At 36.7% G+C, this 13,343-nt stretch overlaps 1 protein-coding gene across 1 annotated transcript in view; it reads right to left on the bottom strand.

The window, feature by feature from the left end:
- Window positions 1–13,142, bottom strand: part of SEMA3C (semaphorin 3C) — a gene marked incomplete at its 3' end in the record, with an annotated part of 182,254 nt that extends 169,112 nt beyond the window's left edge. The window contains exon 1 of the mRNA XM_082846102.1: window positions 13,004–13,142. Within this exon, the coding sequence (XP_082702228.1) occupies window positions 13,004–13,106 (103 nt within the window). The 5' untranslated portion in view covers window positions 13,107–13,142. The remainder of the gene's footprint in view (window positions 1–13,003) is intronic.
- Window positions 13,143–13,343: the final 201 nt, after the last annotated feature.

The raw sequence follows: 13,343 nt of genomic DNA on the forward strand, positions 1-13,343 counted from the left end.
GATTAATGGAGTAATCAAGGCTTTATTTTTATCTCTTGGGCAACCAGTGGGCAAACTGTTTTCAACAAATGTGCCTTGCAATGTTAATGCTACCAGAGTTCATAAAGAGGCAATTTATTGTTTTGAGTTTATTGTCCAATAACAATTTATCAGCTTTTGGATTCAGCCTACTAGTTCACAGGGGTCCTTTCATTTATTGTTTAATTAACTAAGCTTTCTGTCAAATGAGGCAGGTATTAAAAGATAAAAGAAGTTTTGTAAAATTCCATCATCTTTCATTTGTATACTATCAATGACCTGGAGACTTTGACAGCTTTATTAATTAAAATTCAGCACTAAAAGAAGGCAAAAAGAATCACAAAGTAAATAACTGAAAGAGCTTATAATCTTATGCAACCCTAGTCTCTACACTGAATACACTTGTTTCCCGATACAACTCACACTGACATTTTTATGTTTTTAAACCACTGTCATGCATATGTAAATGTAAATGTAAAACTCAACTTTGGGCTGGAAAATTGGCCAATATTAGCTATGTATCCAAATAGCAAAAATCTTTATGGAGTTTTAATCTTTTAATTGTTTTTTTCTTTTGAGTTTTAGGTAATTAGTCACAGGCTTAAATGGGGTGAGGAACAGTTTAGTAGTAGAAAGTCTTTACTGAACATAGCAAGGAATTACTAGCAGTCACAAATAATTGACTTTTCTGCCATGCATTTAACTATCAATGAATTTATTTTTGAGCATTCATAGCTTTATAAAGCAATTTAAAATATTTCCATGGTTATCTTGATAACTCATAAGAGTTTTTTAGAAACTCTAAAAAGAAAACTTGAAGTGGAGCCAGACAGCTGCCTATTCAGTAAAATGATATTCAGGCTTTTTGAAGCTTGTGTTTTATTGAGTGCACCTTAGTCTTATCCTACTTCTTTATTTCAGAATATTATCTTTCTAGATCTAAATACATAAACAAAAATGATAATCCAGTATTTATCAGGATTACTTAAAAAAATAAGGTCTGATAACTTAGAGGTTTGTACTAACAAAACCAAAACATCCACATGACTGAATTAGTGCTTCTTTGCCAAAAAATCCACCTCTGGCACAGCAACCCACAATTAGGAGGGATCTCACAAATATAGAGCTTCTCCTTGAGGAGTGAATGGTTTGTGCCCCATATCAAGCACCCCAACCCTTGGGACTTGCACAGGAGACATGAGGCCCCATAATGTCTGGTTTTGAAAACAAAGGGGCTTATGTCCAGGAGACCCAAAAGGCTGCTGGGAAGTGAGATTCTGCTATTAAAGGGCTTTTACATACAGACAACTCGCCTTGGGACTCAGCACAAAAGTAGCAGTTTGAAAACCTCCTAGTCTATATGTGAAGGAAATTCATTTGCTAATCTTAAAGCATCTGCTGGAGGGGTAGTGGCCTTTTAGGACTCTCTCTGGGGATGGAGGTGTTGGTGGGTGACATTTTTTGTGTTCTCCCCTCTACCTGGCTAGTACCACCAGGCACATACAGTCACAGCACTTTCCTGCTGCTCTGCTAAATCTCTGGCATTCACGACCTGCCCTGTGTTCTCCTGCTGCCTTCTAAAGCTGGAAGTTGCATTACTGTACTCTTCTGTTCCATCTCTAAAGATAACATCTGCAGATGCATCATGACCCTGAGTTCTCCTGCTGCCTCACTAAAGCCAGCAGGTGTGCACAGTCCACACAGGAGATGCACCCTTATCACCTGCCTCTGGTGGCCAGGGGAGCTTTCGTTTCTGGGCCCGACAGGACTGAAACAATCAGAGAGTCAGTTCTTGAAAGGCTACCACACCCAGGGCATTGAACAGACAGCAGAATGAAACACAACCCCAGTCTTTCTGTGAAAAAAGGCCTATTTTCTTGAGCTTCAACTTGAGGGGGAAACTTAAGGTTTGCCACACATCTAGAAGCTATGGAAGTGCTCTCAGGGAATGTAGGACAGGGAATGCCATCATTGTATTCTCCTCCCTTGGCCTCACTACAACTCACTGGTGCCTCCCAGAAAGGAGTTTATACACTCGTCTGGAGCCCTGAGTTTTGCAACTGTCATCCAGGCGACACCTCCACATCACCTGATCTGGAAGACAGCAGGGCTTACATTTGTGGTCCCACAGAGCTGTATATATTTGCAAACTTTAAAAGCTGCTACCTGAGGGTATTCTTTCCAATCAGCCTGAAACTAGGTGCTCTCTGAGATCCCTCCCTATGGAACACTGATGGGGCTTGGTACACCCTCAACATCTGTGACATACCAAAAATAAATCAGGCTGCTTAGACAATCACAGGGGTTTGAGAGACACGCAAGAGTTACTGCAAGGTTGAACAACAAGGTTCATCTCCTACATAAGACCACTCCTTTGAGACTGAGAGAGGTAGCTGTTTCATCTAATACACAGACACAAATACAGAGAGTCAAGCAAAATGAGGAAACAAGAATATGTTCCAAACAAGGAACAAAATAAAACCTCAGAAAAAATCTGAATTAAATGAAGACAAGTAATTTGTCTGATAAACAGTTCAAAGTACTAGTCATAAAGATTTTCATTGAATTTGGGAGAAGACTGGATGAACACAGTGAGAACTTGAACAAATACAGAAAAGATAATAAAGTACCAAACAGAAGTCTCAGAATTGAAGAATACAAAAATGGAACTGAAAAATACACTAGAGGGGTTCAACAGCAGACTAGAAGAAACAGAAGAATTGGTAATCTGGAAGACAGGGCAGTGGAAATTCACACAAACAGGGCAGCAAAAGAAAAAAAGAATTTTAAAAAGTTAAGATAGTTTACAGGACTTCTAGGACAACATAAAGAGAAACAGCATTTGCCTTACAGGGGTCCCAGAAGGAGAACAGAAAAAAGACAGAAGATTTATTTGAAGAAATAATGGCTGAAAACTTCCCTAACCTGGGAAAGGAAACAGAATCCACATCCAGGAATCCCAGAAAGTTCCAAATAAGAAGAACCCAAAGAGATCCACACCAAGACACATCATAATACACTGTCACAATTTAAAGATTGAGAAAGAATGTTAAAAACAGCAAGAGACAAAAAACAACTTGTTACATAGAAGGGAACACCCATTAGACTATCAGCAGAATTTTCAGCAGAAACTTGGCAGAACAGAGGGTATAGCGTGATATATCCAAGGTGCTGAAAGGAAAAACTTCCAACCAAAAATACTCTACGCCACAAGGTTATCATCCTGAATTGAAGGAGAGATAAAGTTTTCCAGGCAGGAAAAAGCTAAAGGAGTTCATAACCAGTAAACTGGCCTTACATGAAAAGTTAAAGGGACTTTTTAAGCTGAAAGGAAGTGGTACCAATTAGTAACAAGAAAACATATGAAAATAAAAATCTCACTGGTAAAGGTAACTATATAGTAAAGGTAGTGGATTAATCACTTATGAAGCTAGTGTAAAGGTTAAAAGACAAAAGTAGTAAAAATAACTATAACTATAATTAGTTAAGGGATACATAAACTAAAAAGATGTAAAATGTGAAATCAAAAACATAAAAGGTGGTCGGGGGAGTAAAAGTATACAGTTCTAGAATGCATTCTAATTTAACTTGTTTTCAACTTAGAGTAGACTGTTATGTATATAAGCTGTTATATGTGAACCTCATGGTAACCACAAAGCAAAAACCTATAGTAGATACACAAAAGATGAGAAAAAAATCTAAGCATAACACTAAAGAAAGTCATCAAAACACAAGGGAAGGGGCTTCCCTGGTGGCGCAGTGGTTGAGAGTCCGCCTGCTGATGCAGGGGACACAGGTTCGTGCCCCGGTCCGGGAGGATCCTGTGTGCCACGGAGCGGCTGGGCCCATGAGCCATGGCCGCTGAGCCTGCGCATCCGGAGCCTGTGCTCCGCAACGGGAGAGGCCACAGCAGTGAGAGGCCCACGTACCTCAAAAACAACAACAACAACAAACAAACAAAAAAAGAAACACAAGGGAAGAGAGTAAGAGAAGATGAAAGGAGCAGAGAAGAACTACAAAACAGCCTCAAAAAACAATTAGCAAATTTGTACATATCTATTAAACATTACTTTAAATGTAAAGGGAATAAATTCTACAATCAAAAGACAGAGTGGATTAAATGGATTAAATGGATTAAAAAACAAGGCCCATCTACATGCTTCTTACAAGAGACTCACTTCAGATGTAAGGACATACACAGACTAAATGTTAAGGGATGAAAAAAGATGTTTTATGCAAACAAAACCAAAAGAAAGATGGGATAGCTATACTTATGTCAGACAAAATAGACTTTAAAACGAATAATGTAAAAAAAAAACCAAAGATGGTCATTACATAATGATAAAGGGGTTAAACCAACAAGAAGATATAACATTTGTAAATATTTGTGCACCCAAAATAAGAGTACCTCAATATATAAAGCAAATATTAACAGACCTAAAGGGAGAAAATGACAGCAGTATAATAATAGCAGGGGACTTTAGTACCCCACTAAGATCAATGAATAGATCATCCAGACAGAAAATTAACAGAACATCAGTCTTAAATAACACATTAGACCAGAAAAATTTAACAGATGTATACAGAACATTCCATCCAAAAGCAGCAGAATACACATTCTTCCCAAGTGCACATGGAATATTTTCCAGGATAGATCATATGTTAGGTCATAAAACAAGTCTCAATGAATTTAAGAAGACTGAAGTCAATTCAAGCATCTTTTCTGATTATAATAGTATAAAACTAGAAATCAATTACAAGAAAAAAAGGAAAAAAACCCCACAAATATGTGGAGATTAAACAACATGCTACTGAACAACCAATGGGTCAATGAAGAAATCAAAAGAGAAATCAAAAAATAACTTGGGACACATGAAAATGGAAATACAAGAAATACAACACACCAAAATCTATGGGATAGAGCAAAAACAGTTGTAAGAGGGAATCATAGTGATACAGGCCTACCTCAAGAAACAAGAAAATATCAAATAAACCATCTAACTTTACATTTAAATGGACTAGAAAAAGAAGAATAAATGAAGCCCAAATTAGTAGAAGGGAGGAAATAATAAAGATCAGTGTGGAAATAAATTAAACAGAGACTAAAAGACAACAGAAAAGATTAATGAAACTAAGATCTGGTTCTTTGAAAAGAACAAAATTTTTTGTACAAAATTTTTTTGATGCACCAAAGAGAAAAAGAGAGAGGGTTCAAATAAATAAAATCAGAAACGAAAAAGGAGACTTTATAGAAATACAAGGAATCACAGAAATACAAGGAACCATAAAAGATAACTATGAACAATTAAACACCAAGAAATTTGACAACCCAGAAGAAGTGGATAAATTTCTAGAAGCATACAATCGGCCAAGATTCAATGATGAGGAAATAGAAAATCTGAATAGACCAATTACTAATAAAGAGATTGAATCAGTAATTGAAAATGTCCCAACAAACAAAAGTCTAGGACCAGATGGCTTCTCTGGTGAATTCTACCAAACATTCAAAGAAGATTTAATATCTATCCTTCTTAAAACTCTTTTTTTTTTTTTCGGTATGCGGGCCTCTCACTGTTGTGGCCTCTCCTGTTGTGGAGCACAGGCTCTGTATGCGCAGGCTCAGTGGCCATGGCTCACGGGCCCAGCCACTCGCCGGCATGTGGGATCTTCCCGGACCAGGGCACAAACCTGTGTCCCCTGCATCAGCAGGCGGACTCAACCACTGCGCCACCGGGGAAGCCCTATCCTTCTTAAAACTCTTGCAAAATATTGAAGAGGAGGGAATGCTTCCACACTCATTTTATGAGGCCAGCATTACCCTGATACCAAAGCCAGTAAAGGACACCAAACACACACACACAAATTACAGGCCAATATCCCAGATAAGCATAGGTGCAAAGATCCTCAACAAAATATTAGCAAACACAATTCAACAATACACTAAAAAGAGCATACACCATGATCAAGTCGGATTTATTCTAGTGATGTAAGGATGGTTCAACATCTGCAAATTAATCAACATAATATACCACATTAACGAAATGGAGAAAAATCACGATTGTCTCAAATAAATGCAGGAAAAGCATTTGACAAAATTCAACTTTCATTCACAATAAAAACTCAACAAAGGGGGTATAGAGGGAACATGCTTCAACATAATAAGGACCCTAGATGACAAACCCACAGGTAACCTCATATTCAATGGTGAAAAGCTGAAATCTTTTCCTCTAAGATTAGGAACAAGACAAGGATGCCCACTCTTTCCACTTCTATTCAACATAATATTGGAAGTCCTAGCCAGTGCAATTAGGAAAGAAAAAGAAATACAAGACATCCAAATTGGAAAGGAAGAAGTAATACTGTCACTATTTGTGGACAACATGATTATATATATATAAATTCATAAGACTTCACAAAAAAACTTTTAAAATGAATAAACTCAGTAAATTTTCAGGGTACAAAATCAATATTCAAAATTTGGATGCATTTCTATACACTAACAATGAACTATTAGAAAGAGAAATTAAGAAAACAATCCCCCCTTTATAATTGCATCAGAAAGAATAAAATACTTTATTTCTATTAATCAAAACCATTTTTGATATTCCAGATAGGAATCATGGATTAGGGCAAAGGATAAAGGGCCAAATGAATGCCGGTGAGTTTGTGCATTATATAAACCTTACCTAGTATCTTTGTCTTACATCACATTGACTAAACTTGAGTCGCATAGCCACTCATACTTGTAAAGAAATTTGGAGGACCAAGACAGCAAGGGAGCATCCCCACTTCTATCATCAATGAAAACACAGACTGCGGCTTTGGAAGACTCCATACACACTACCTCACTGGATCACTAGATAAACTCAGTGAAGTATGTATTCAGCACCTACATTGGTGCTATGAATTTTTGAGTGTTAGAATATTACTGTTTCACATTATTTTCTGCTCTTACAAAAACCAGCCTCAGGAAGAATGCCTTAAATATTAAACTTTTAGTTGTGCATGGCCCAAGACCAAAGACAGAAGCAGGAGAGACTAATTTACCACAGGAACCATGGAGGAGCTTCTCTTTGTTTTGCTTTGAAAAGCAGCTATGAGAGGAGCTGAGTAAGGCATGATGACTAAATGTAATGTACTATCCTGGATGGGATCCTGGAACAGAAAAAGGACGTTAGGTGAAAACTAAGGGGGCTTCCCTGGTGGCATAGTGGTTGAGAGTCCGCCTGCCAATGCAGGGGACACGGGTTTGTGCCCCTGTCCGGGAGGATCCCACATGCCGTGGAGCGGCTGGGCCCGTGAGCCATGGCCGCTGAGCCTGCGCGTCTGGAGCCTGTGCTCCGCAATGGGAGAGGCCACAACAGTGAGAGGCCCGCGTACGGCAAAAAAAAAAAACAAAAAACTAAGGAAATCTTAAAAAATGGACTTTATTTAATAGTAATATATAAATATTGGTCTATTAATTGTAACCAATGTACCATATTAATATAAGATGTTAGCAAGAGAAGAAACTGGGTGTAGGGTATGTGGAAGCTACCTGTACTACGTTCTTAATTTTTCTGTAAATCTAAAACTCTTCTAAGAGTAAAGTTTATTTAAAAGGAAAAAAAGAGTAAATACCTAGGAATAAATTTAACCGAAGAGGTGAAAGACCTGTACACTGAAAACTATATACTGAAAGAAACTGAAGAAGAAACATGGAAATGAAAAGACATTCTGTGCCTATGCATTGGAAGAATTAATACAGTTAAAATGTCCATATTACCCAAAGCAATATACAGATTCAATGCAGTCCCTATCAAAATTCCAATGACATCTTTCACGGAAACTGAACAAACAATTCCAAAATTTGTATGGAACCACAAAAGACCCTGAATAGCCAAGAAATCTTGAGAAAGGTGAATAAGGCTGGGATATCATGCACCCTGATTTCAAACTATATTACAAAACTGTAGTAATCAAAAATGTATGGTATTGGCATAAAAACAGACACACAGGTAAATGTAACAGAACACAGAGCCCAGAAATAAACTCAAGCATACACGGTCAATCATTTACAACAAAGAAGCTAAGAATATACAATGGGGAAAGGACAGCCTCCTCAATAAATGGTGTGGAAAAACTGGACAGCCCAATGCAAAAAAAAAAAAAAAAAAAAAGAATCCAGACTATTATTTTATAGCATACACAAAAATGTACTCCAAATGGATTAAAGATTTAAAAGTAAGACCAGAAACAAAAAACTCTTAGAAGACAACACAGGAAATAAGTTCCTTGACATCAGTCTTGGCGACGATTTTTTGGGTCTGACTCCAAAAGCAAAGGCAACAAAAGCAAAAATCAACAAATGGAACTATATCAAAGTAAAAAGCTGCTGCACAGCAAAGGAACCCACCAACAAAATAAAAAGGCAACCTTCTGAATGGGAGAATATATTTGCAAAACATATTATATATACAATAAGGGGTATTACCCACAATATATAAAGGCCTCATACAACTCAATGGCAAAATTACAAATAATTCGACTAAAAAATGGGCAGAACATATGAATAAACATTTTCCAAAGAGTCATACAAATGGCCAAGGGGCATATGAAAAGATACTCCACATCACTCATCTTCAGGGAAATGCAAATCAAAATCACAATGAGATAGCTCACCTTAGACCACACCTGTCAGAATGGCTACCAACAAAAAGACAAGAAATAAGTGTTGGTGAGATCGTGAAGAAAAGGGAACCCTTGTGCACTGTTGGTGGGAATGTAAATTGCTGCAGCAACTATAGAAAACAGTGGGGAGGTTCCTCAAAAAAACTGAAAATAGAATTACCATATGATTCAGTAATTCCACTTTTAGGTATTTATCCAAAGAGAATGAAAACCCTAACTCAAAAGATATATGAACACCCAAGTTCATTGCAGCATTATTTAAAGTAGCCAAGATATGGAAACAACCTAAGCTTCCGTCAATGAATGAATGGATAAAGAAGATATGGTATGCATATACAATGGAATATTATTCGCCCACAAAAAAGAATGAAATCTTGCTATTTGCAACAACATGGATGGTCCTTGAGGGCATTATGCTAAGTGAAATAAGTCAGACAAAGACAAAAACTGTATGATCTAATTTATATATGGCATCTTAAAAAAAAAAAGTCCAAGCCTTAGATACAGAGCACAGATTGGTGGTTCCAGAGGCAGGGCGTGGAGGGTGGGCAAAATTGGTGAAGGGGTCAAAAGATATAAAACTTCTGGGTATAAAATAAATACGTTATGGGGATATAATATATAGCATGGTGACTACAATTAATAGTACTGTATTTGAAAGTTGCTAAGAAAGCAAATCTTAAAGTTCTCATCACAAGAAAAATAATTTTTGGAACTTTCTACAATGACATATGGTAACAACCTGTTGCAGTAACCATTCTGCAGTGCATACAAATATCGCATCATTATGTTGTACACCTAAAACTAATACAATGTTATATGTCAATTATATCTCAATAAAAATGTAAACAAAAGAGAAAAGAATATCTCATTTTTAAATAGAAACAATATTTAACACATTTAAAGTAGTCATCAGATTTCATATCTATTCAAATATAGACAATATTTCCATTTTTCTGAAGCTCAGCACCTTTTCTTAAAATTACATGCAACTGATATCTTCTGTCAAATTATGGAGTATTTATTCCTGATTTTGTAAAAGATTACATGCTAAAATTTCTTCTTGATAAAGCAGAATCTTTTCAACAATTATTTCGCTTGCATATTAGCAAGCAAAACAAGTTTTATCTATTTATATACATAGCCTCGCCTTTCCTTATGACCCTTATTGATCTTAAAGATTTTCTGGAAAAAAAATACACAATAATGTTATGAAATGTGAATTTGTCAAACAATTGAAATTTTTTCAAGAAAAATTCAACTCAAACAAAAATAATTTGCATGAACGTTTTATTCATTTGAAAAGGTATATGGCAAAAAATAAGAATTATAAAAATTATGAAATGCAATATCTAATAGGAGTCACAGTTCTTTTTTTATTTTTTGTTGCAGTACGTGGGCCTCTTACTGTTGTGGCCTCGCCCGTTGCAGAGCACAGGCTCCAGACGCGCAGGCTCAGTGGCCATGGCTCACGGGCCCAGCCGCTCCGTGGCAAGTGGGATCTTCCCAGCCCAGGGCACGAACCCGTGTCCCCTGCATCGGCAGGCGGACCCTCAACCACTGCGCCACCAGGGAAGCCCAAGTCACTGTTCTTTTAACATGCAAGATTTATCTAGCACAAATGTAACTAATTAATAACACCTGAAGTACATTCTCCCATAGTAGTGATGACCATCTGGTTGACCTTGCACTAGATGAATAGGGAAGGCAAATCTGTAAATCATTGTTTCCTAAATGTTATCACCACCACAAGAAGGGATGGAATTTGGATGGGAGAAGAGATCTCTTATTTCACCCACCTTTAAATTGACTGTGATTCTTAATTGGACAGTAAGATAAGACTGAGAGGATTCTTCTAATGTGTCACTCAGAAATTTTTAATTATGAAATAAATGAAAGTATATATCTGTATATATTTAAATTAACATATATTCATATATATGTCAACCTTGTACAAAGTTCTATATTTTGATGTTAAGACTAAACCATTTTGGAAGAAATTTAGTAACCTATTCAGTGCGATACTCAGAGAAGTCATAATAAGATCAAAGAGACACTTTAAGTGATAAGAAATTTGGAACAGAATCTCAAGCAGGTTCACTGTCAAATCTCTTAAGAAAATTAATATGAATTAATGATTAAAATATATACATTTTAACAATTGGTTTTGCTCAAGGTACTTTTCCAATGATACTTTGTCTATTATACAGTTCATTTTTGGAGTTTTTTTTGGTATTAATTTAGAAACCGTGGCATTTCATTATGCTTGTTGATATATCTCTTTAAAACAGTATTCAAATTAAGTGAATTCTATCTCTCTAATTATTTCCTAGTAAGACTCTTGGGAAGAATAAAATAGGAATTATAAGACTTTCAGATCATTAGCTTATCTAATCATGCTGTGTTCTGCATATGTTATAAATTAAAGTATTATTCTATAAGAATCTGTTTTGAGATTAAGAGCATTTAAAATTTTAGATATGCAGAATTTTAAAAAGCCCATCATAATTTCTAGTCACTTTGTAAATAGCAGTCACTGTCCTACATGGTATTGAAGTTTGGTTTTAAAAGATTGTATTAATTTCCTCTGTAAAAGGTAAATTGTAATTGTCTTTTCAAACACAGACCTAATGAATTATCTCTACTGACACACTTGTTTTTAATGTTTACATATTTTGGTTTAAGTTTCAGTTAAAAGAAGTTCGATTAGTTTCAAAGTAATAGAGAGAGCAAGTTTAGATACCTCATCTATGAGACCACTCCATCTTCCTATATGCTAAGACAAATACAGAAAACTGGGGAGAAATTGTACTGTTCCTTAATGCCTTTCTTTTTTATTTGATTAGGTAATTCATAGTTCTCAACTTAGGAGAAGAGGTGTTGGCAGACTGCAAGATTTGTTAGTAATTAAAAAAAAAAAAAGATACTTCAAAGGTCTGTTTTTCCTTTCTTCCCAACTTAACTGCATAGCCATGGTCTTTTGAGGGGAATGCCTAACTCAGAAGCTAAGGAAACAAGTAGAAGCTCACACACTCTAAGTTCTAAATAAGGCCCCTTCAGTGCTTATGATGACCTTGGGGAAAGCACTTGGTGATTTAAGAAAGAGAAAAGGATAGCCATTTGAGTGATAAGTGTCAGTCATACTGCTGTTTGACATTCAAGATAGAGTTTCAAAGACATCCTGCTACATAAGGCTTGAGAGTATACTATTTCTCAAATGAATGAAAATATGCCCAGTGACACTGAGGTTTATGCAGAGACAGAGCTGAAAGAAGTAATAAAAATATAAATGACCTGACTGGCAGGATGATCTTCCTGCCTGATCCATTTCTTTCTTTCTTTCTTTTTTTTTTTTTTTGCGGTACGCGGGCCTGTCACTGTTGTGGCCTCTCCCGTTGCGGAGCACAGGTTCCGGACGCGCAGGCTCAGCGGCCATGGCTCACGGGCCCAGCCGCTCCGCGGCATGTGGGATCTTCCCGGACCAGGGCACGAACCCATGTTCCCTGCGTCGGCAGGCGGACTCTCAAACACTGCTCCACCAGGGATGCCCTCTGATCCATTTCTTATTCCATCTGTCCAATTAGTATGCGTTACGTGACTGACCAAAATCATCCATCTACAAGTCATTTGAACTATATACATTAAAGCTCATGCGCACATTTGGCAACCATACCCTCAGAGGACCATAAGCCTTTCACGTTTGTGAAAATTTGAAATCACACTCGTTTCCCTAAGCTTCTGAAGAGAACATCTGCATACAACAGCAATCAAAATATTGCAATATTTCCGACTATTCTTTTAGGTCCTTTTCAATTAATTAGGAGACTTTGCCAACCTCAGGAACTCCTCATGGAAATAGAAGAAACACCAGTAGAACAATGTATGGAGAGACCAGTTTTGAGGCTAAGGCCCAATATGTATTATAAAAAATTGTAATAATTAAACCTGCATAGCTCTTTCTGCTGATGAGGATAGCAGTTAAGGGGTGTTCCTCAACAAAGCCAAGTGACTACTAAGATCAAAGACCTTAGGCTTTGAGTTCTTCACCATCTCCTCATACATGTGCATGCAAACACAGAAGAAACTTCAGAAAGGGCAGAATATACTTCAAGCATTTTCATAAACAAATGCAAGAGAGGCTTTTGTCTATTAACCAATAATTTAAAATAGCTGTCATCCAAAAAGCTGTCCACTAGATATTTTTAAAGCTAATCAATACTCAATAATATTTTACTGTCTTTAGTAATTTTTGAATCTGGATAAGAAAAAATACTTCAAATAACATTGTCCTCAGAGTGTTTATCAACTTTCTTACCATCAAATGTTAAGTAAACTCTTGCTTGGGGCTGAGATGATCCTTTTACACAGGTAGAACAAACAAATACTCCAACCAAGACCCAAATTGCCTGGAATGCCATTTCTTCAGATTTGCAAGTTAATATCCAAGGGAAAGTACCTTTAAAATAAAGATAACAAGTTTGTTATATTTCACTTCACATTTCAGGAGCACACCCCCCCATTCCCACCACACACGCAAAACCAGCAATCTAGACAGAGCACTCTATTCACAAAAGACACAGCTGAACTTTTACAGTCATGCAAACAGTAGGAGGTGCTGTGACTGTTTCTGAGATGTGAAAATTTGGATTTGATTT

Source organism: Leucopleurus acutus, assembly GCF_964270905.1.
Source record: "Leucopleurus acutus genome assembly, chromosome: 9".
NCBI classification, from domain to species: domain Eukaryota; kingdom Metazoa; phylum Chordata; class Mammalia; order Artiodactyla; family Delphinidae; genus Leucopleurus; species Leucopleurus acutus.